The sequence below is a fragment of the Protomyctophum parallelum genome (genome assembly GCF_964188405.1).
Source record: "Protomyctophum parallelum genome assembly, chromosome: 10".
NCBI lineage: Eukaryota > Metazoa > Chordata > Actinopteri > Myctophiformes > Myctophidae > Protomyctophum > Protomyctophum parallelum.
In genome coordinates, this window is record NC_139704.1 from 37429175 (window position 1) to 37453445 (window position 24271).

At 41.9% G+C, this 24271-nt stretch overlaps 2 protein-coding genes across 3 annotated transcripts; both read right to left on the reverse strand.

Annotated features, from left to right (window-relative positions):
- Nucleotides 1–2742: 2742 nt before the first annotated feature.
- Nucleotides 2743–7940, reverse strand: LOC310866227 (tubulin alpha chain-like). Of its 2 annotated transcripts, none has more exons than XM_083775718.1 (4): nucleotides 7605–7940; nucleotides 5545–5767; nucleotides 4669–4817; nucleotides 2743–4581 (listed from the first exon to the last, which is right to left on the reverse strand). In XM_083775718.1, the coding sequence occupies exons 1-4, from the start codon at nucleotides 7707–7709 to the stop codon at nucleotides 3604–3606; spliced, it is 1455 nt and encodes a 484-aa protein (XP_083631844.1). In that variant the 5' UTR covers nucleotides 7710–7940; the 3' UTR covers nucleotides 2743–3603. The 2 variants fall into 2 exon arrangements, with proteins under 2 accessions (XP_083631844.1, XP_083631845.1); XM_083775719.1 differs by having other exon boundaries at nucleotides 5545–5761; nucleotides 7601–7730.
- Nucleotides 7941–10324: 2384 nt separating this feature from the next.
- LOC310865401 (uncharacterized protein) lies at nucleotides 10325–23750 on the reverse strand. The gene is made up of 10 exons (XM_083774500.1): nucleotides 23469–23750; nucleotides 21223–21358; nucleotides 20483–20593; nucleotides 18797–18929; nucleotides 17386–17564; nucleotides 16754–16833; nucleotides 16211–16373; nucleotides 15131–15214; nucleotides 14355–14544; nucleotides 10325–11746 (listed from the first exon to the last, which is right to left on the reverse strand). Exons 1-10 carry the CDS (start codon nucleotides 23587–23589, stop codon nucleotides 11264–11266), a joined length of 1680 nt encoding a protein of 559 aa, XP_083630626.1. The 5' UTR covers nucleotides 23590–23750; the 3' UTR covers nucleotides 10325–11263.
- Between the last annotated feature and the right edge of the window lie 521 nt (nucleotides 23751–24271).

Here is a 24271-nt window from a genome sequence, read left to right on the forward strand (position 1 = left end):
CAAAGAACAAGATTCCTTTACAGGATCTCCTCACTGGTCAGCAAAAACACCTTGAAGACCTTAACAGGAGCCCTCGTACAAGGTTTCTTTGACTATGCATCCACCTCTTGGTACCACAGCACCTCAAAGGCCCTTAAAACAAGGCTCCAGACCTCCCAAAACAAACTGGTCAGGCTCCTACTTGGCCTCACCCCCCGAACCCACCTCACCCCTGCCCACTTTGACAGGCTGGGATGGCTTAGGGTCGTCGACAGAGTACAGCATCTTGCAATGGGTCTGGTCCACAAGATTCGATACACCACCAAGATACCCATGTACCTGTCTAAATACTTCCTTAATGTAAACGAAGTCCACACCCACAACACCAGAGGGAGTGCAACAAACCATGTACAACCCAGATTCGGCACAAACAAGGGACTAAATTCTTTTCGCTCCTATGCCACCAAAATGTGGAACGCCCTACCAACAGTCATTAAGACATGTGAATCCCTTGACTCCTTCAAAACCGCTCTCAAAGGGCACCTACGGATGGCTGCAATTCGAAACTGGCCTCTGTAAAATCTGAATCCCCCCCACCCCATTTCCCTCACTGTATATTGTATATTGTATATTTTCCCAGTGCTTGTATATTTTCCCTTTTTTGCTTCCCATATGATGAATTCCTGTTCTGTTCTTTAGCTACATAGAAATGTCTATTTGTATGTCTCTAAATGGTTGTATGTCTTTAAATGTTTTGATGAATTGAACAATGTGGACCCTGTTGTAAACAAGTGTAATGCTTAATTGGGTCGTCCACTCACAGTTGACAGTCTTTGTATTGAGTTTGTGCTTAAAATGTACTGTAAATTCTACAAACTGTTAATAAATATTTCAATCAATCAATCAAAAATTACTAAACATTAAACGTTACTTATACCTGTTATTGAGACTCCTATAGAGCATGTTGACATGGATAGCTTGGTAGTAGTATCTCTGTTAGTTAATGCAGTTTGATTGATTAAATTAATAGCCTATTTTATTAGACAAAAATGTAGAACAGTAGTGTCATAGAGTGGAAAATGCCATTTGGTTTAATGTCACAGAATGCAGTGCCACGTAGAGCAGCATGATAAATGGTTAACTTTATAGTGTGTTCAAAAATGGCAGATCTGCAAGTTCAGTGTCTTGAATGAGATGTGCTGTGAGTTTGCATATCTGCTATTGTCCAGCATAGGACCGTTGCACAGTGAAGTATAAACAAGGCTTTAGGATTTATAAGTCGTTTTTAGAATATAATAGAATATTCACTCCAGTGAATAGCATTTATCCATTTAGATAACTTTTTGATGTTATTTAATTACTTATTTTTACACAGAAACATAATGTGTGTCTTTACAATAACTGTAATGTAATAATAATACTAATAATGTAATGTAATAATTATTAATTAAATAACCTTATTTTATTCTGAAGGCAACCGGATGTCTTAAATTAGCTAGCTCTCAGACAGGAAGTTCTAAATTAGCTCAAAAGACGGAGCCCTCTCATCTTCTGTATCATGATCACACTCACCCTCCAGTCTGCAATCTGTCAGTCTGAGCGATGCCTCCAGTGGCGGGACAGTATAACCCAGACCACTACATCAGTATTCAGTACATCACCTGGTAAAGTGATTTTCAAAATAGTATAGTCTAATTATTACTATAGTGGTTCCCCTTTCCCTTCCCAAATTGTGGTGCGTGCACCCCTTAATTGTGGTGCGCGAGCGCCTTCTAGGGGGTGCACGACATGAAAAGTCTAATGGTTTTATTTTAAATATATTAACATATGCCAATATTATGGCAAGTAATGCATGCCATATTCAGGTTCATATATGTGGATAAAATATGTCTATATAGCTTATGCAATTTATATTTCCATGTGAGGGGTGCATCCGCTAGGTCTGGAGGTAACAGGGGGTGCATGGCCAAAAAGGTTTGGGAACCGCCGTAATGTCTGTCTATGATGTTTCACACATTTCAAAATCAAATGGTAAAATATGATGATTGTGGGTTAAAAATTTGGGAAAATGTTTGTTCTGAAATAAACCTCAGAAAACACTTGTCCACTCAATTCCTATTGTCTGTCAGATTATACTAGAATCCCGGCAAGGTGTCGATACAATCAGAAATTGGAGCATTGTCCTGATCTTTTCGAAACAAACATCAGAAAACAGGGAAAATGTGTTTTTAAAGTCAGTTCCGACTGTGAGATTATGCCAAATACCAAGGACGCTGTCCTAAAACTGGAGCGTGGTCCCGATTTCTTTTGTGGGCTAGAAGATTAGAGATTTAGTCAGAAACAAAAACGTGTTTCTGTAAAGTCAATTCAGATTATACTAAGATCTCCTGACCCAAAATAGTGGAACAACAAAAGGGTTTTTACTTGAGTCATGACAAATAGAATTGGTCCGTGACCCACCGTTTGGGAACCAGTGCCATGTACAGTACTTTGGGTGATTAAAGGCACAAGAGTATCTGACAAAGGGCTTGCCTGCATCAGCAAACCTTCCCCGGATGAATACAATTGAAAACAGGATAAAGAATGTGGACATTTCAGTTGCTGAGGCATCAGTCATCACACAGCCCACACCCCACAGGTCAACTAAAAATCAAGTATTTTAGTGCCAGTCTATAAAACCACTTTTTCTATTAGTCATACACCATTTGGGTACTGTAAACAAAACAAAAATGCAACTGTTGGAATAAAGTTTGAGCTTTTTAATTCAGAGGCAAGGTAAAGGGACATTTCTAAAGTGTGTACATTAATATGTTAGTTTCATGTAAAACTGTTGCTCCTACCACTTGAAAAATGACAGCTTCAAATCTATACAAATGGTCATGTCACAATTATATTTACTCATCATTGACTGCACAGGAAGCCAAACAGTTTCATTGAAAGTTCAAACTTGAAGCAACTAGTTAATTTCTGATGAGATCACTTGTGTAAGTCACTTAACCCATTCTGGACGGGAACCCGTTTGTGTTTTAACTAAGCATTATTTAGCTATTGAAAAATAGCAGATCTACAAGCTCATAGCACGACACCGAGTGGCATGCTACGAGCTTGCAAGTCTGCTATTTTTTTTAAATCGTGAAAATGTCACAGAAATCTTTGAATATATATTCTTTCAGAAGACCATTTATTTCGACGTCAGGCCTAAATGGTTACTTTGACCAGTGTCCCTGGATCTACTCCACATGCCTCTACACCAAATATTTCCCCCAAAATAGCTGCTCTACAAGCTCACATGGGACACGCCATGAGCTTGTAGATCTGCTATTTTTGATGAAAGTTTGCCCCAGACAATAGTGACGGTGGTAGTAGTAGGGGTGTAAATTATACATTTTAACCCATGGCCTGAAAAAACGTTCGCTCTGAAAGTATATATATATATTAAAAGAATTGTGCCGCATTTTCACGAAATAGATTTTCTAAAATAGCAGACCTACAAGCTCGTAGCTATGAGCTTGTAGATCTGCTATTTTTCAATAGCTAAAGTATAACACAATGCTTAAAACACCAAAAGGGGTTCCCGTCTAGAATGGGTTAATTAGAAAGGTTTGGTTGCCAAAGAGTGGTCTTCTAGTACTCTTCTCCTTCTTCATCCTCTTCTCCGACACTGTCGGCTCCCACCTCTTCGTAATCCTTCTCCAGGGCGGCCATGTCCTCTCTGGCCTCAGAGAACTCGCCCTCCTCCATGCCCTCACCAACGTACCAGTGGACGAAGGCCCTCTTGGCATACATCAGGTCAAACTTGTGGTCAAGACGAGCCCAGGCCTCAGCTATGGCTGTGGTGTTGCTCAGCATGCATACAGCCCTCTGGACCTTGGCCAGGTCTCCACCAGGAACCACTGTGGGAGGCTGGTAGTTTATGCCCACCTTGAAGCCTGTAGGGCACCAGTCCACAAACTGGATGCTGCGCCTGGTCTTGATTGTTGCGATGGCAGAGTTGACGTCTTTGGGCACCACATCGCCACGGTACAGCAGACAGCATGCCATGTATTTACCATGACGAGGATCACACTTCACCAACTGACTGGCCGGCTCAAAACAGGCGTTGGTGATGTCTGCAACAGACAGCTGCTCGTGATAGGCCTTCTCAGCAGAGATTACTGGTGCGTAAGTGGCCAGGGGGAAGTGGATACGTGGGTATGGCACCAAGTTGGTCTGGAACTCTGTCAGGTCAACATTCAGGGCTCCATCAAAGCGAAGCGAGGCAGTGATTGAGGACAAAACCTGGGCAATTAGCCTGTTGAGGTTGATGTAACTTGGCCTCTCAATGTCCAGGTTCTTACGGCAGATGTCATAGATGGCCTCATTGTCCACCATGAAGGCACAGTCGGAGTGCTCCAGAGTGGTGTGGGTGGTGAGGATAGAGTTGTAGGGCTCCACTACCGCAGTGGAGATCTGGGGAGCTGGGTAGATTGCAAACTCGAGTTTAGATTTCTTCCCATAATCAACAGAGAGCCGCTCCATCAACAGGGACGTGAAGCCAGAGCCAGTGCCACCACCAAAGCTGTGAAAAATAAGAAATCCCTGGAGGCCAGAGCACTGGTCAGCCTGAAAGAGAAGAAAAATAAGTTGGTCAAAAACGGAAGCTACAAGCTAAGCAGTTTTAGCCAACAACAACAAAGTCAGAGCCCTCACCAGCTTGCGAGTTCTGTCCAGGACCAGGTCAATGATCTCCTTGCCAATGGTGTAGTGCCCACGGGCGTAGTTGTTGGCAGCATCCTCCTTTCCTGTGATCATCTGCTCAGGGTGAAACAGCTGCCGGTATGTTCCATGACGCACCTCATCTGTCAATAGAAGGTTTTCAGTAGACTTTTATTATTACTTTTTTTTTTAAAGTAGAAAATCATTGCATCAAACGAAATCTATAACAAATTATACAATTTTACATTGTCATTTTGGAGTCAAGTAGATAATCTTCCATCAACTTGAGGCAGGCAACGGAAACAGTGCTGAACGAGACGACCTCAATCTTGAGTAAATTCAAATCGTTCAGCAATTTACTGAATGATGCGATGTAGTTTTGGTCAATACTGTCCTGGTTCAGTGTGAGGGAATGAACTGTCACTTAATGTGACAAAAGAACAGATCTACAAGCTTACAATGCATCCTCCTGAAGCACATTGTGAGCTTCCATGTCTGTTCTTTGTTACATGTGCAGCATTCATTAAGCTGCAATCACACAGTACCTTTGGCACAAAACTACTTTCATATGTTACACATTTCATGTAATGTTAGATATGTTTTTTATTAACCCAGTCTGGGTGAGAACCCCTTGGTGTTTTAAGCATCAAGTTATATTTTAGCTATTGAACAAATAGCAGATCTACAAGCTCATAGCACAGCACGAGTGCTGCAAAATCAAATATATATTCTTTGCTTCTGGGGGGTCCCTGGAACAACATATTTTCAGATGGGGGTCGGCTTTTCCAGGGCTAGAAAACAGTTTTCCATTTCAAAATATTTTCAGGAATTTCATCTGAACCAGTCATCTTCATTGGGGCTAGTACTGACCAATGACAGTGGGTTCCAGGTCGACAAAGATGGCCCTGGGGACGTGCTTTCCTCCACCAGTTTCACTGAAGAAGGTGTTGAAGGCGTCGTCTGAAACGCCAACATTCTTGTCACTGGGCATCCGTCCGTCAGGCTGTATGCCATGCTCCAGACAGTAAAGCTCCCAACAAGCATTGCCCATCTGGACTCCGGCTTGGCCCACATGCATAGAGATGCACTCACGCTGCAAAAGAAGAAGTGAAAAGCAGCAGCAAAAACAAATGAGAACTCTGAATTGATTGCTATAGACAGTAGTAAAATGTAGTGAATAATCGGCCGCAGAAAGTATTCGGCAGAAAATGGCTAAAAATGCATTTTCGGCCTATTCGGTTTCGCCCCCGATAGGCAGAAATTGTATCACTGAATAGTGCATGCAATTAATGCATTGAAAAGAGCTGAATAAAAGCTTTATGGACCCATAATCATGATTAGGGATGTGCCGATGAGACATTTTGGCCGATATAATTAATTGCCGTTAACCAATATTACCGATGTCAATATGATCTCATTCTGTATTGAAAAATAATAATTGTCCATTCTGAATGGAAATACATGTAACAGGGTATCTGCACTGCAGGCTTAGGCAAGTCAGATTTAACTTTAATACGTTTTATATTTAATATTGTGAGCTTGTAGATCTGTTCAAAGCTGTTACCTTGGGCTTGTTTATCTGTAAACACAGACCATTAATCGAACCGATGCCGATTAATCTAAAAACAACTCAAAATCTGCCGATACCGATGCGTTTGGCGATTAATCTACCATCACTAATAGTGATTATTATTCAAGTAAAGTTTTGCCATAACCATTTATTTTGCCATAAATCAGGTAGCTTTATGCCATGACAGCAATGGTAGGAAAAAAGATCATATTCGGATATTCTGTATTTGGCCAACCGTTTCCTATATTCGGTATTGGCCAAGAATTTCCCTTTTTGTGCATCCCTAGTAAAATGGCTACCCAATACTGTAAATAATGGCCATTATAGAAGACAAATAAGTCACATGTCCTCACATCCTCCATGTCAAGACTGCAAACACCTCACATCCTGAACCAGTCTGTACCCCAGTTATCATTTCATTATAGTAGCAGATGAAGTGCCGGTAGCCATAAAGCTACATATAGCATTATGGTGGAGATAGTGTAATCTGGAATCATTAGTCTCAAAACAAAACCTCTTGCATTGTCAAGCGTTTCTGGTTCAAAACTACAGGAGGGTAAAAACATGGCAAATACATAAGGCCTGCCAGTACTCCTTGATGTAAGCAAAGCTGTAGCTATACATCATGAGTGTGTCACTGTCACGGTGTGCAAATGACATGATGCAGGCAACCATATTGACATAAATAGGGCATCTCTTCCTTTATGCAACAGCCTACACATACCAGTAGCCTTTACAGTCAGCCTAATTAGCAATTGGTAACACCTGGGAGTGGGACAGGAATGCAACATAGCTCTGGTCCATAGCATAATTTAGCATTAGGCAGGGCTACACATTACCCTACATTGAAGTTATCAATATGGCTACTGTGGAAAAAGTTTACCATCTAAATTATGCTGCTTGCACATTGGCACACCTAAACCGAACACCCACTAGTCATGATGTTTTTATCCTTGTGTGTGTTGCTGATTCGCTGAATATGCCACAGGATAAACATATTAAGCTATGCCATTTGTTTACAGTTTTCCAGTTCACATTAAACACTGCAGAAGGGTAGAAACATGGCAGGGCAGGCGAGTACAAACTACAAAGACAACACACCGTACGGCGTACGTGATGCAGAGGCTGTAACATGACAAAATATGAACCCTGCAGGGCCATCACTTACTCAGCAACATGGGAGGGGTGAATTGGAAAACGCAAAATCATCCTAGGGCTAGGCTGACCGGCGATAAACAAAACTTTATGTCAGCCGCAGTCAATTTGCGACCAAAATAGTTTTGGTTTAAAATAATGAATCCCAAAAAGACACTTGTTTTTCAGAAATAAATAGTTTGATTTATATCGGTAGGCTACTCACCATTTTGATTTTTTTTTGTCCGCTCGACGCTGAAACCCACGGCACCTCGTGCTGTTCACTCACTATACCGACCGGCGAATGAATTCCTCTAGAGTCTAGAAGCATCTAGACGTGATTTATACTTGGTTGTGTCGGTGTCGCGCACCGAAAAGAGCCGATCTACATAATGACAACGCGTCATATCCGTGAAGCGTTGTGAGCTTGTAGATCGGGGGTATATTATCCTGCGTTCGAGTTTGATTACAAACGGCTCTGATTTAGATTGTCTCCGAGGCTGCAGCAGTTAAGTGCCCCGGGCGAGGCTTCCCTCCCCATCAGCTCCCATTGAAATATAATATTTCTCAGACTCCGAGTCAGATATTGTTGCCGTCTGTCTGTGTGAGCCAGCCGATACGGAAACTGTGCGTGTGTGTGTGTGTGTGTGTGTGTGTGTGTGTGTGTGTGTGTGCGTGTGTGCATGTGTGTGTGTGTGTGTGTGTGTGCGTGTGCGCGTGTACTACAGTAAGTGGTATAATGTATGTTTAGTAGCCTAGTAACTAGTAACCTAACCAGTGAATAAGTCTTCCCTCAGAGATGAAAAAAAGTATTGAATAGGCTACTCAAGTACTTAAAGGGGAATTCCACTCATTTTCCAACATTTTACTATGTCATTAATATACCTTAGAGCTGTTGTGTGGAAATAATTAAAAAAAAAAAAACATTCTGTGTTTCGTAGAATTGTAGGTCTGAAAAAAATCATTAACATTGTGAAGTACATATTGATGACATCATCAAGATGTCGTTCACAATGTTAATGATTGATGATGATGGGGGAATGTTTTATTATGTCCACACAACAGCTCTAACGTATATTAATGACATAGTAAAACTTTGAATCTCCCTCTGAAAATGAGTGGAAATTGTGGAATTCCCCTTTAATCTGTACTTTACTTGAGTATTTGTATTTGTGGAGGATACTGGTTATTATGACTCTTATCTCTACATTAATACCGTAGGCCTACTCACAAACTCCACTTGAGCTGTATTTGGGTAAAGTGATGATAATATAATGAGTCTTGACACATTCAAGTATCTGACAATGTATAAAGTCACCATACCAACTTTGGTGAGGCAGTATTGTGTTGTTCTAAAAATCTTTATTAAACAAAATATTGGTAGCAGAGTGGAGGAAGTGAAAAGACTGCAGCAACTGAAACAACAAGACAAGTGAGTACTATAAAATGTAACAAGAACCAATAAAAACATTACAAGGTAAAACATTATTTTTCAATGTTGACCTGCCCAAAATCTGGATGCCAGTGTAGGTATTTGCATGACTTGAAACTGGATTATCCTCAAACTTTTATTTGAAATGGCAACAACACAAGTTGAAAAGGTTACGGATAAGAAATATAAAAACAGATGTGAGATGCGACATTGAAGTCATCCAAAGCCTTTCCTGCTAAAACACAGTTCAGTACTATAACATGAAACTCCATCATGTCAATGTCAACCACATTTTTGAATGGCTTTAAATTAGCAGCCTCAGTGAGAACTAAAAACTATTATTCCTAGTTGGTGGCCTGTTGGCCATTTGTTTTTCTGCATTAATAAGTCACCTCCACATATTAAAATAAAATATTTTACATTCAAGTACATGAACAATGGATGTTATCAGTGGCGTGTCCAGACTTCTTTGACTGGGGTGGTCCTATTTGGGCATGCACACACTGACACACATACACTATTGGAATAGCATTATACAAAAAATGTTGTCCACTACTACCAATAATATCTACTTTTATAACTACCTGTTTTTGTTATATCTGAAGATTGTCAAACAAATCATTCTAATTTAAAAGAGGAATACACCTACTAGCTGCAACACAAGTGTGTGGTACCGACCATACAAATGATTTGTATGGTGCCACGTGCCACTGGTATGTAGGTGTATCCATCATTTAAATAACATACGTAATTTTGGGGGGCATTTGTAAATATGCAAGAACTTTTCATATGCATTGAAATTAACGTTAATTTCTGGTTCCTTTGGATCACCTATGTGTTTGTTTGAGACCAACAATACTGTAATCTGACTAAGGAAGGACAATTAATTCTTCAAGACAGCTGCACACCAGAGAAATGGACAGTCTAATACCAAATTGTAATCTTTTACTTTTTAATGCAATAAACAATGGCTTCTATTTCAGCATGCTAACTTTACAGAAAGAGAAAGGCTGTAGTTCCAATTAGCTTGGAATCCCCATTAAACGTGCCATTGGTAGGCAGGTTTATGAACTGCCCAAAGCCCACGAATGAGACCCTGTGTGAGTAGAAATGGTGCCATCTTATAATGAGCATTACTGAGGACCAATTATACGAAGATAATATTAAAAAAGTGATCCTTTAAGCTCTATTTCATACTTTCATAACTAAAATAAAATTATTAAACGCATAGCCTGTTTTGTTTGTACGATAATGAATGGTCAACTAAGATTTCATGATGGTGACAGAGACTTCATGTGAATACAGACAGAAAATCGCTCCACGAGTAGGCTAGATGCCATCATGCCAGGCGATCTGCGACTGGTACCCATGGAAATATTTGGTGCACAAGATCATACATGGCTTGTTTAGAGTTAGAGGCTGACGTGCATCCGTGCAACTGTTGAATTTACATTGTAACTCTAGTCTAGACTAAAACTGCCACCCCCCCAGAAATGCCACGCTAAAAACACCACTGTTGTTGGTACATCCTTATTCTTTATTAACTAAAGCAACATAAAACATATCTGATATAACTTAAATTAGTTCAGTTAGTAAGCTAGCAGAGTTGATTAGCCGCGCTGTTTTAGCCATGGACCGATGTCGAGTGTCACTTCAGCTGTGTCAAATCATTGCCGTCCTGTGCGTCACATAGAAAAAACGACCACAATTCAGCTCTTGTCACGGGCGGGCTTGTGATGAGTAAGAATGTGCCATGCAATTTCACAGGATCAAGCCCGGGTGTCACTCCCATGCCTATACTTACCTACCTTCTCACTCACCTTGCATTAAAATGTTTTACTACAGTAGATGCCACAGTAGCTTCCCTGTGTGAAATGCCCTTTAGGCTTGGGGTCTTCAACGTTATTCAGCCCAAGGACCCCTTAGCCGAGAGAGAAGAAGCATGCAGGGACCCCCCCCCCCCCCCCGACTACATATTGTATAAAATTGTGTTGCATATTAAACTTTTTCATAGACAGCACTATCATCAGTGTATGTTGGATTCATGTCAATGTTTCAGACATTTAACCCATTAAGGACGGGAACCGGGAACCCATTTTGGGTTCCCTAAGAAAACTTAGGTCAGGATTTAGAAGGCGTTTTCAGAATCGGCCTCAGGTCTAAATCGGTTAACCAGTAAACTTGACCTTTCACTCTGTGCTTGGTCTGCCCTTTCCCCCCCTTAGCCTCTTTGTCGCAAAAATAGCAGATCTACAGTAGCTACGAGCTTGTTTGTAGATCTGCTACTTTTGGCTAAAGTTCTCCTCTGAATAGTGATGCTAGGGCTCAAGTGGTTAAAAAAAACAAAAACAAAAAACAGATCCTATCACACAATTAAGATTTTGCTCGCCCCCCAGTAGTAACACTGAGGACCCCCTAGGGGACCCCCCTGTTGAAGACCACCTGCTTCAGGCTTAAATGTCGATGGCGGTCCTGTCCAGCCTGATTTGCCTCCGTCCCTCCAGCAAAAAGGTCAACACCGTCACCCAGCGCTGTCGCATGGACCTCTGTCGGACTATCTCGGTGCTGTCGCAGTGTCTGAAGTACGTGGTTGTGCCCTGGGCGATGCCGTCGAACTGTTCGCTCAGCAGCCACGTCTCCCAGAGGAGCGTCAGCCCGTTCATCACCGCCAGCGCCACCACCCACGACTCGGCGCCCAGCAGAGAGAGCCACGAGGTGGCGCCGCGGCCCCCCAACTCGGTGACCACGTACAGCAGGTAGTCGGCGGATGTGGCGATGAAGAGGAGGTGGGCGCCGGCCATGGCGAGGATGAAGACCACGAAGAGGCGGTGGTTTTGGCGGCCGATGCACAGGTTGAGGAAGAGGCAGTGGTGGTCGTAGTCCTGCACGCACGCGTCACACAGCTTACAGTGCTTGACATGGTCCGGCTGGAACAGCTGCGGGGAAAGACCATTAGCACACGGTGCGCTCTTATTAATTCAATTCAAAGCAGCTTTAATGGCATGAGAAAACATACGTTTACAGATTCAGGTTATTAATATTCTTTTCAGATTTTAAGTGATAGCTCCTTGCGATGCAGCATCTCATTTTCAAGGGGACACATGAAACATGAACAAGATACATAAAAACATACAGTACACAGATACAGATACATACATATGTGCACCCACCCCACCAACCACCACATTACATTGCCAAAGCAGGTGTCAAAATATAAGAAAAACTGTTGAAAATGGGTAAAGTATATACACAGGTATAGCATTGTGTAAGCAGAGCGATGTCACACTGTGTTGTTATATGTTGTACAAGGTATATAAAGCTTTTTGAAACAAACAGCAGCAATATTTTGCAGTCACTTTGTGATACTTTATTTTTTTTCTCAAGCCTCAGATTTAAAATGTTTTTGAAGGTACCAGCTCTGTTTATAATGTGGAGTAGGTCTAGAGGTCTACTCTGTACAGTTAGTGTTGCCATGTCTGCTTATTATACTATTGGGCTTGTTTTTCTGTAAATTACTTGTAAATATTGTTAGTGCAGAGCTTGTTTTTCTGTAAATTACTTGTAGTTAGTGCAGGGACATGCCAAAGGTCGCTATCGTGCATAAATTGTGTTCATACTGTAAGCTGTCCAGCCAGCTCCATTATTTCACCAAACCTCCGATGTGTGTGCCCAGCCCAGTGCGACGGAACTGATGTCTGTAATTGCATTATAGTGAAAATGACATTGGTTGCCATTAATACCTTATTTTTAATAATATACCTTGGGTTTCCAATACTGAACACTTCATTCAGCTCATGACTGTCACTGCATCAATCTTAAACCCTTTCCTGTATCACGATCTTCACAATGTTACAATTTGCCTTTCAAAAGTGCAGGCAATACTCAGTGGTCTATGAGCTAATATCGCCATCTACTGGACTTCAGTGTTTCACAATTTCTCAAACAGGGTAGCACTAGCACCCTATCCTTTCCTACAATCATTTATTCATTGTCTCCACCAGGCCGAAGGCATGAAGAGAGTATTCTTCCTCTCTGTCGAGTGGAAACCTCATCAAAAATATCAAAAGTAGAATATTTGCAAGCTCTGATTTGCTAATTTTGATATTTTTGCAATGATGCAAATTATAGCCTGTATCTTGCATCCTTAGACGCACTAAATTGAGAAATTATGCAATCATATCACCCTCCGGGGGTCCTGGGACGCAATACTGTACTGTACTGTAACAGAATCCACATTAAAAACAAAATCACAGTAAAACATTTAAATTATTATTACAAATTTTGCATGGCCACATCAGACGTTAAATAAACAATACATTTATGTAGAAATCGTCGATCGAAAAGATAACAAACAAGCGCCTCCATTTTGTGCAAACTCAAACCAAATTGGTTGAAATGGGAGTTAAACGCTGCAATTTGTAAAAATGACAAATATGACATAAAATGTCCCTGGGACCCATCTAAAAGTCCCGGAACCCATTACACTGAAAACCTATTTACATCACTGCTTTTGTGTGGCGCTGTAGTATGATCAAGTAGGGCGTTATTTACGGAAAAAACACAAAAAAGTAAAAAAGATATGGAGATAAGAGGTTTCTACCCTGACAGCAACAATTTGTAAGTTGGGGCCCCGGGGAGACCCACATCTTGGGGTCTCGAGCTGAAAAAAGGTTTGAGAAACCCTGTTGTAATTAGTCCATAGTCTCGTGGCCAGACTGGTGCCTCCCACAATTTACTGATTGGTAAATTTGGCGAACTGTAGCTTTCTCTGGACGAAGACCTTCTTAGCTGGTGGTGGTTTCATTGTGAATGAAAACAAGTAAGCAGAGCAGAGCACAGTACTGTAGGCATATATTATACCTACCTGGCTAGGTGAAAACAAAAGAAACCCGATTAGCATTTGAGTACTTGGGTGGGGCCAAGAGGTGTTAAAATGTTAGGAATTCCCAGAAAATCCTCATGGGGGCCCTGGCCCCCACAGACTCTACGTCACTGGTGCATGGAAGCTCTGATCGTGATTTGATTGATAGATTTAATAGTTTATTAGACGGAATGTATAAACAGCAACAGAGTACAGTCAAACACTCAGTCCAAAAAGGAGGATAGCACCAAAAAAAGTCCTTGCGGTCTTGTTTCCATTTAGGCCCTATGCAATCAATTCATAGACACGCGATAAAGAGGACGTGAAGGCTTCTTCTGTTTCGTCCTTACAGTCGCGCAAATTTGTATTGTAATTGTCATATAAATAAAATATAATCTAAGCATATATAGCTTGCTGCTTAGCAGAAATGGATTTAAAACATTATATGTAACCATTTTAAAATATATTTTAAAATATGTTTTTGCGAACGGAAATGACGAACATAATGCCAACTTCCATGTTCGGATTTCTGGAGGTGTAGATCCAGACTCTGTATATAGTATCCGGAGATTGTGGAATATTTGTCTGGCTACGCGAGACAGCCGAGACTAGTTAGTCCATACATAAACCATAAATCCCCTCCACTGTAGTTCCACCCGTAATATGACATTGTCGGTTCCTACCTCACAGTATGGACAGAACCTGTGTGGGCTCTGGTTGTTCTCCACCAGGTCAGCGACGCAGGTGTAGCGGGGGTCGGAGTCCTGCGTGGCCACATTCCCCGGGTCCTGGGTCAGAATCTTACAGAACAAGCCCATGACCAGGGAGAAGTGCACCATGGACACCTGGACCAGAGTGCCGGTCGGCCACGCGCTTGAACACACGCGGTTAAGGGCCAAAAGCTGACTGTCACTTTCACATATACAAGAGGAGATAACTACAGTCTCGGAAACAGTACTCAAATGTATTACTTGAGGTAAAAGGTGTCAGTCAATTTCTGTAATGTAAAATACTCAAACGTATTGGCATCAAAATGTACTTTAACCCATTTTGACCAAAAAATGTCTTCTAAATCCCGACATTTTTAGATTTTTCAAAAATAGCAGACCTACGAGCTCGTAGCGCGCCACTCGGTGGCGCACTATGAGCTTGTAGATCTGCTATTTTTCAATAGCTAAAGCATAACATAATGCTAACACCAAAAGGGGTTCCCGCCCAAAATGGGTTAAGTACCAAAAGTAGAAAGTACTCATTATGCAAGTGTAGACAAATCTTTTGAAAATAGCAGATCTACAAGCTCACAATGTGTCACGAATGCGACACACTGTATTTTGAATCTTTTACTATTTTGAAAAATATTAAAAAATAGTTCAAATATAGCCAAACGACAAGCTCACGACGTCGACTAAAATATAGACATAGGTCAAAAAAGGTCCTTAAAAATAGTTTTTTAAGGATATTGGGCATTATTCTTGCATAGAAGCAGAGGAGAGAGTGGAACAGTCCAGCTATGAGCGTTCCCAGGTAGATGGGGTTGGGTAACCTGGAACAAACACAAAGAAAACAGAGATCACTCAATGAAAACAACAGATGAGCACGTAGCATTGGTTCTGAAGGTGGGGTCTATAACTCTACATAAATATCTTTTAAAGCGAACTTGCTAATTTGTTTTTCAACTCAAATCTTTGCTTCGGGGGTCCCTGGAACAAAATAATGTTCAGATGGTGGTCTGCTGCCAAATACATATCAATGTCTATGCGTGTGCAAATAAAAGAGATTAAAAAATCCATTCATTAGAAAATCGACCAGAAGAGTAAGAGGGGAAATAACTGTGTGAAAGGCAGCGGCAAACGGAAGGCTCTTTAAAATAGCTACAAGCTACAAGCTTGTAGATGGGCTATTTTCTACACAGTGTAAACTCAGGCATTCACAACGCCTGCCGAAATACATTTTAGTCTACTAAAAAACTGTAGATTTAGTCGACTAAAATCTTATGCTATTTAGACGACCAAGACTAATGCCTAATGCTAAATCAAAATGTGCTGTCAGAGTATGAACAGTGAACAAGGGCTATACCTGTGGTTAAAGGAGAATTCCATACTAGAAACCTTTCTTACCTGTATTTGTAGTTGTTACGTCCCCACCAAAGAGGTCCAGGTGTTATTTTGTGCAAAAGTGCATTATTGGCTATTTCCGCTACCAATGGGGGTTGGGTTTTTGTGCTAATTCACTTATTTCCATCGAAATAAGTAGTAAAGTGTGCCGCTTGGGATACTATACATTATGAAGAGAGGATATATACCAATTTGTTTTATTCTTGAGCGATGGAAATAAGCGAATTAGCACAACACCCCATAGCCCCATTCAATTCAATGCAATTCATTGAGGGCTTATGGTAGGGGAAATAGCCAATAATGTGCTTTTGCACAAAATAACACATGGACCTCTTTGGTGGGGACGTAACAACTACAAATAAAGAAAGGTAAGAAAGCCTTCTAGCATGGAATTCTCCTTTAAGTGGTCATACGGTGGTACATACCTGTGGTATGTGGTCATGCGGTGGTACTGGGTGAAGATGCTTCTGGCCAACCAGGGGAACAGCAGGCTGCATGTCAGCCCACCGTAGCCGCCCATCACCGACGCTATCAGCAGGATGGCAGCTCCACCCACGGATGGAAACAGCAGCGTCCAGTAATAGAGGGCTAATCAGAGGATAAAATAATAATGATGAACCTATCGTTGCTGTGCTGTCAGGACAGAAACCTCTCGTCTCCACGTTTTTACTTTTTGCGTTTTTCCGTAAATTAAGACCCATTAAGACCTGAGAACAGATTCTACTAAATGTCTTCCAAATCATGACAGTTTTCTGAAAAGCCTATGTTTCTATGTTAGTGGTGCTCAGACTTCTTTATGTCAGGGACCCCCCCCAAATATTTTTGCTATTTTTTGTTATTTGAATCCTGAAAAGTAGCGGTTTGCTCGGTTTGATCAGCACAATCAATATCATTTTTTTTTTATTGCATGCCAGCATCTCATTTTCGAGGGTGTCCCATAAAACAAAAAACATTATGTTTTTTTTTACCATTGCCATGATCCTCTTTGGGTCTGTGGTGAATTGGCTCGTTGATGTAGCGACTCAGGAGTTTGGTCAGCTGCTGATGTCTGGAAGAACAAGCATATTGTTGCTGTCAGGCAGGAAACACTTATCTCCCTCCATATTCTAACCTTTTGCTTTCCGAAAATTAATGCCCAACTTGACACAAAGGCATCGATAGTAGCAGATCCACAAGCTCAAAACGTGGCACGAAGCGACGTGTTTTGAGCTTGTAGATCTACTTGACTTCAAATCAAAGAAATAAGTTGGTGTTCAATAAGTTCAATTAGTAGGTGTTCAAGACCTGAGGCCGATTCTACAGATTACTGAAAAATGTATGTTGCAACATATATCAGTGGTTCTCAGAATATGTTGTTTCAGGGACCCCCAGAAGCAAAGATTTTAGTTAAAAATGTAAAAAATATATATTCAAAGACTTTTGACGATTTTTCATACTATGAGCTTGCATATCTGCTATTTTTGAATTGCCAACCAATGTGCTATAGCTAAAATCTAAAACGACACAGATACTTTCCCGGTTTTAACAGATGAGAACAAAACAATTAAACCAAAAATAAGGGGATAACAGTGCTCTAGCCTCTAGTAGGGTATGTACTGACCGGAAGGTCTTGCCCTGCCTGCTGAGGTCCAGAGGGGTCAGTCCACTGTGGTTCCTCTCATGCAGCAGTCTGTAGCCGGCCTTCTGCAGCAGCGTCCAGCACACCTCCACACAGCCCCGCTCCGCTGCCACATGCAGCGCTGTCGCACCCTGCTGGTCAACCGCATCCACTGCACACCTCTGGCAAACAGGAGGCCGAGTACAAGGTTGTTATAGTTAACGAAAACTAATGAAATAACAAAGAAATCACACCCGTGTGAACTGAGTGGTGCAAGTCGACAAGCTCGGATTTGTGACTATTGATGCTTTTGTGACGCTGCAGTAAGATCAAGATCACACCCATGTGAAGTGAGGGACACTCACAAAACGTTAGAATATTATATGAGATAACAGATGAGAGGATTTTGCCCGACAGAGACGTTATGCTTTAGGCCACGGAATCACATTTTATCCCATGTTTTCTCCGTGTTTATTTAACTCTGAATGGAGGCAATTTCCATTTGTCCTCCATGGGTCAATTTGTACACTCTAAGGGGCCGTTCACACTGTCTCCTCGGTGTCTCCTGTGTCTTCTGTGTGTCGCAAGCTCGCAATTCATTTTCAATGGGAGAGTCACATTTGACGAGAGTTCCATGGGGGGGAGGAGGGCAGAAGACAGCCAGGGAGCATGCTTGTCTCGTCAAACCATGCGACTCCCACTGAAAATACAGGTACGTTTGGACCCTGCCCTGGTGATCCCCGGACCCGACATGGAGAAAGAGTGATGAAGAGGGTCACAGCTAAATGACTGTAGGAACCAAATGGTCTTCTTATTATGGGACATGTATATAAGGCACCAAATGTGGTCCTATGTGTACATCAATCTCACGGTTAAATTAACACTGAGGATTGTACAATGTAGATTGGGGTCCAAGAGATAAAAATGGTACTGAGGACCCGTTAGCCGAGTGGTTAGGGCGCGTACCACATAGGCTCTAATGCCGTACGACAAGTCCTCGGCCGCACCATTTGCATGATGTATGAAACAGGAGTCCCGTGGCATAATGCATGTTGGTTAAATGCTATACTAGATCTTCAGGCCTTCTAGTTTAAAGTGGTCTCTGTGATTGTGACGTCTAGAAGGCAATTTTTGCAATGGATAATATAAAAAGGGTGAGAATCACTGATCTACTGTAAATGTTTCAGACATCATGAATGCATGCTTTCAACACAGGTGTGGTGCATAGTGGGTGTTTGAATGACTTGTGAAAACAAGCTACAGTATATATTCAACTGCCAATAACGTATTCATTGATTATTCTATAACTTCTATCTTTTACAATAGCTCGATTACCTGTTGCATCCCCACTTGGCATGCTTAGTGTGTGTGTGTGTGTGACTGTGTGCGTGTGTGTGCATGTACGGTGTTTCACCTGGACTCGGAGCAGATAGCGGACCACCTCGGTGTTGCCAGTGGACGCAGCCAGGTGGAGAGGTGTGACTCGGTACAGGTCTGTGTCAGAGAACCGGAACATGCCCGTCTCCCACAGGTAGTGCATGGCGACGCTGAGGAGGACAACCAGCCCAGGCATTACATCGTTGTTGTCGGGAAGAAGCCTCTTATCTCTAGGGTTGTACAGGTCCGATCAGAAATCGAGGCCGATCACGTCATTTTCAAATGATCGGAATCGGATCGGGTGAAAAATAAACGTGATCGGGATATCCCTAGTATCAATATTATATTGTGATATTGGACTGGATACTGTATGTGATTTTGGATATTGTACTACAGTTATATGGCAAGTGTTCCAAAAATATATAAATATCAGATCGGGAAACATCGGTATCAGCAGACACTCAAAATAAAAATCGGATCGGGAGCAAAAAACGCAAATTTTTACTTTTTGTGTTCGATCATAGTACAGCGTCACACAAAAGCGTCACAGTTGTCAGATCCACAAGCTCAAAACTAGATATGCTACTCTTGATGCCTTTGTGCTGTTTTAGAATTTGAATTGTTGGAAAGACATCTTGTGATTCCTGGAACAGTTTTGGACATGTTAGGTTTCCACCCGACAGAGACGACATAGTGTTTGTTAGGCCCATAGACTGTCTAAGGTTGCCTGATGCTTTGTTGTGTCAGTGTGCCAGCGTTGCTTGTGAAAAATAGCCTTGTGTACAAACTCGCATCACAAGTTGGGATATTGGATCCATTAATGCAACATTAATCCAATAATTTAATGCTATTGATATCCAAATTGTTTTTAGCGTGACAGCTAAGATATCGCCTCAAGCTATATACATTTACAGTAGTTGATGCCTCATCCAAACAAAATGTCACAAGGTGCTGTACAATAAATAAAATGAAATAAAACAAGAGCAACACATAGATCAACAATAAAACGGCAACACAATGACAGAGTAGTGATAAAATATATAAACATGCAGTACAGACAGTATTACAAACAAAAGTGCTTACGAAACAAATGGGTTTTTAGCAGCTTTTTGAATGTGTCTGCCCAGATTCTGGGGTAATTCATTCCATAGTGTAGGGCAGGGGTGCCCAAAATATATGATATGAGACCTTCTAAAAGTGTTTGTCTGGCAGCTGCATTCTGCACCAACTGGAGGCGGTGTATTGAAGAGCGACTGAGGGTAGTGAATAATGAATTACAATAGTCCAGCCGGGAAGAAATAAAAGCATGAATGAGTTGTTCCAGATACATACAGGATGATGCCTTTATTCACTGTGGAAAAGATTCCTTGTTTCGTAAATAAATTATTACGTTGCATTATCGGTGCATAATATTCACGTTGTGTTGACATACAAACAACACTTTGTATGTCTAAAATTGTTACTTTTCAGGAATTCAATTTCAAATTGAATTTCAAAGTAGCTGATCTACAAGTTCAAAATGCATCGCGCCACATTTCGAGCTTGCAGTTCTGTTACTTTTGATGCTTTCGTGTGACACTGTAGTGTATGATCAATTAGGGTGTCAGTGGCGATGTATCTGCAGTCAAATTGATCGAAGAAACGCACCTGTGGAATAAAGAGATACAGTGCATAGAGAGAGACGATATGTGGCAGTGGTGTGTGCGGTTTATATTTGACTCACATGTTGCCTCCGGTCACTGCGTGATGCAGTGAGGTCTTCCCCTGAAGATCGATGATGCGCAGGTCAGCGCCATGCTGCATCATCTGGTGCATGACATAGATGTTCCCATGCCTGGGGAGGACAACCAGTTGTTGTTATTATGACCACACAGGTCTCACTGTCTCTCTCTCTCTACCAGCGACTAACTAACGTTTCAGGCAAAAGCCTTCCTTGGCGTAAATATCACACCGAGGTATAGGCTTTGTCTCGGAACGTTCCCGACACGAAACGTCACGATTTCCGTATTTTAACTGGTCGACAGGCACATGGTAGTGGTATACACATCTATCAAGTTAAACATCACTGTCCCTCAAAATAAAAGGAGACCTGGCTAATAAGCCTCATATGCCTTTAATACACCTTTGAGGAAAACATGAATAAAATCCCTGGCTTATTAGCCAGGGATCCTCTGGAGGGTGGAAACCTTATGTGCAAAACTGTTACTTTTCAGGATTCAAATTCTAAAGCAGCAAAAGTAGCAGATCGTCAAGCTCCAAACGCGTTGCTTCGTGCCGCGATTCAAGCTTGCGGATCTGCTACTTTTGAAGCTTTTGTGTGACCCGTTAATTTACGAAAATACACAAAAAGCTTAAAATATGGAGGTTTCTGCCCGACAGTGACGATGCACACGTCATGTCGACCAAGTCAAACGCCACTGTCGTGGGGGGGGGGGGGGGGGGGGGCTCATCATGTTCACTGACCTGCAGGCGAAGTGGAAGGCGGTCTGTCCCGCGTCACACGTCAGGTTGGGGTCAGCTCCGTTACTCAGGAAGAGGTCAACCAGCACACGGTTACCATGGAGGGCTGCGTAGTGGAGCGGGGTGAAACCACCCCAACCTGGAGCGCGCAAGCACGCGCACACACACACACACACACACACACACACACACACACACACACACACACACACACGGAACCAAATGGAACCAAATGGACCTGTCAGAGTTACAAATGGCTAAATTAACCCTACATATTTTTACTGTCTAGTGTCTACTACTGTCTTGTTTTGGGGAAATGCTTCCTTTAGCATTGTACACTTCGGCACGTGGTGGGCCGAGAGGTGAACCGGTGACCTTCCTTCCTACGATCGGCGTCAACCACCCCAAATTACTATAGCAGTGGTTCTCAACCTGTGGACCGGGGCCTACCAGTCAGGATACTTTGGACCACCAAATAATTGAGAAAACACTAATATTTTAATGATAATCTACTAAATCTAACATTATTTTAACATAATTTAAAAAAAGTCTTGAAAGAAAATAAAAATTGTGATATCAATAAAAAGGAACTTAAAATATGTTTCTAATGAACTAATATGAAGGCCTGTCCACACCAATGCAACTACTGGCAACTGCCTGCCCAATGGCAGTTGCAAGGAGTTGCATTGGTGTGGACTGGCCTTAAAACTGTTTCGTAGCAAGGAGTTGTGACTAGTTGCATTAGTGCGGTCTGGCCTTTAGCCGGAAAACAATCGACTGATTGATGAATGCACATGGCCCACCCATCTGACCAATTTACATGGCAACCTATCGGCTAAGATTTTCAAGTGGGCCCTGGTCCAGTGGTCCAATGGTACTAATAGTACCATTGATGTGGGAAAACGGTTTGAGTGACTCCCTTCAGTGGTGGGGAAAGTACTAAGTAGAAAATAGAAATTCCTGGATTCAAAATGATAGTAATACATCAGTTAATGTATGTTTTGTTTTTGTATTAGTAATCTATACAATGTAACTAAATAGTAACTAAAGCTGTCAAAATATGTAGTCGTGGATTAAAAAGTAAACATATCCTTCTGAAATATAGTGTAGGCCTGCTGGAAGTATACTATGTAGCATGGATATACTCTTGTAAAGTAACTTCTACAGTAAAACTGTACTCAATGTACTCAAGTAAATTATTTTCCAGCCTGACTCTACCTCAAGTAAAGTAAAAGTACCTCAAAACTGCACAGTAACTGAATACATGTAGGATAATCCATATTTTATACCGTGGCTATTCAGAAATAGCAAATCTACCAGCTCACAGTGCATCACTTTGTGCTGTGCTATGAGCTTAAAGATCTGCTATTTTTGGGGGGGGAAATCTTGAAAATTAGTGCAAATCTTTGATGTGATATTTTTTTTTTTTTTTTTTATATATATATTTTTTGTATGACTTTTTGCCTTTATTTAATAGGGTACAGCACAGTAATGTGACAGGAAAGGGGAGAGAGATTTGGGGAAGATATAGGGCAAAGGCTGACGGGCTCAGGACTCGAACCCGCGGCACGCCGTCAGGCTGGATTACCGGCCTAGGTGTGCATTTTTAACACTAAATCTTTACTTCTGGGGTTCCCTGGCACAACATATTTATTTGAGATGGGGGTCAGGTCCGTATAGCCAACACTTTGAGGGTCATACAGTAAGCACTGTTAGTGGTAGGGTAGCGTACAGTAGGCTAGATATCTAATGCAGGGGATCTTCAACAGGGGGTCCGGGACGCAGGGGTGGGGTCCTTAGAGTTACTACAGGGGGGCACGGCATCTTGTGATATGAACTTTTTCTTTACATTAACCACTTGAACCCCAATATTCCTATTCTATGGGGAACATTAGCAGATCTACTAGCAAATCTACAAGCTGTAGATCTGCTATTTTCGGCAAGGACGTTTTTTGTTGGGGGGATGGGAAAGAGCAGAAGTTAATTAAGTATTGAGGTTTTAAGTGGTTAACTGAAAATTCACATTAAAATGAATCCAACACACACTGATGAGTGCTGTCAAACAAGTATATGAAGATAAGTTTAATAGGCTATGCAACACATATTGTATATACAATTATGTAAAGGCGGTGGGGTCCCTCCCTGCATCATCTCTCTCTCAGCGAAGGGGTCCTTGGACTGAAAAACGTTGAAGACCCCTCACCCCTGCTGCTCCAATGCATTATTATGCTAAATCGTATGATCTTTACCTTTATGCTTGAGGATGGAGCGGTCGCACTGGATCAAGTCGACGCACTGCTCGGTGTTTCCTCTCTGGATACAGTCAAATATGTCTGCAGCACCGCCACCATCATCAGAGCTAGGATGCATGCTGACAGAGAGATAGATAGATGTTATTAATCTAAACAACACACAGCGGGCCCCGGGCCCCTCTATCAGTAGCACGGACCGCTAAAGATGCCTATGCGGTATACTATTATAAACATCGTAATAATGTAAAGCGATACACGGTCGCTACAAAGTAACGGGATCTTTCATTGTTGCTGCAAGCAAAAGAAAAGATTGAAGGAGGAGGCACTGAGGCAGAGAGCAGATCACGCCCTGCGCACCTGATTGGCCGACGGGCCGACACGTGACACATAGGCCCAGGGCTGCGTCAACGGACCACGTGGTCCCTGTTTATTTATAAAATCGTCGTACCACGGTGCTGCTGCATGACTGCTGGCGGCAGTCAATTTAATGTGAGTTCTGAATATATGAGATACATATACGGACCAGTACAGTGATATTACGAGTGTTATTTATTCACCACTACATTTTGTGGAAGAACTATCTAACCAGAGGTCCGTAACACCATGTTGACCACCAGAGCTATGATGAATGTAGGCCTAGTTGAACCTAGCTCTGGTCAATGGACCATTATGAGCGTAGGGAGAGGTTACATATGGGGCTAATGGACCATAAGCCTTAAAGAAAGAGGTCCTTAAATTGTTGAACCTGGAAAATAAAAAAACACTTGTGTTACTTATAAAACACTATTTTCATTTGTCAG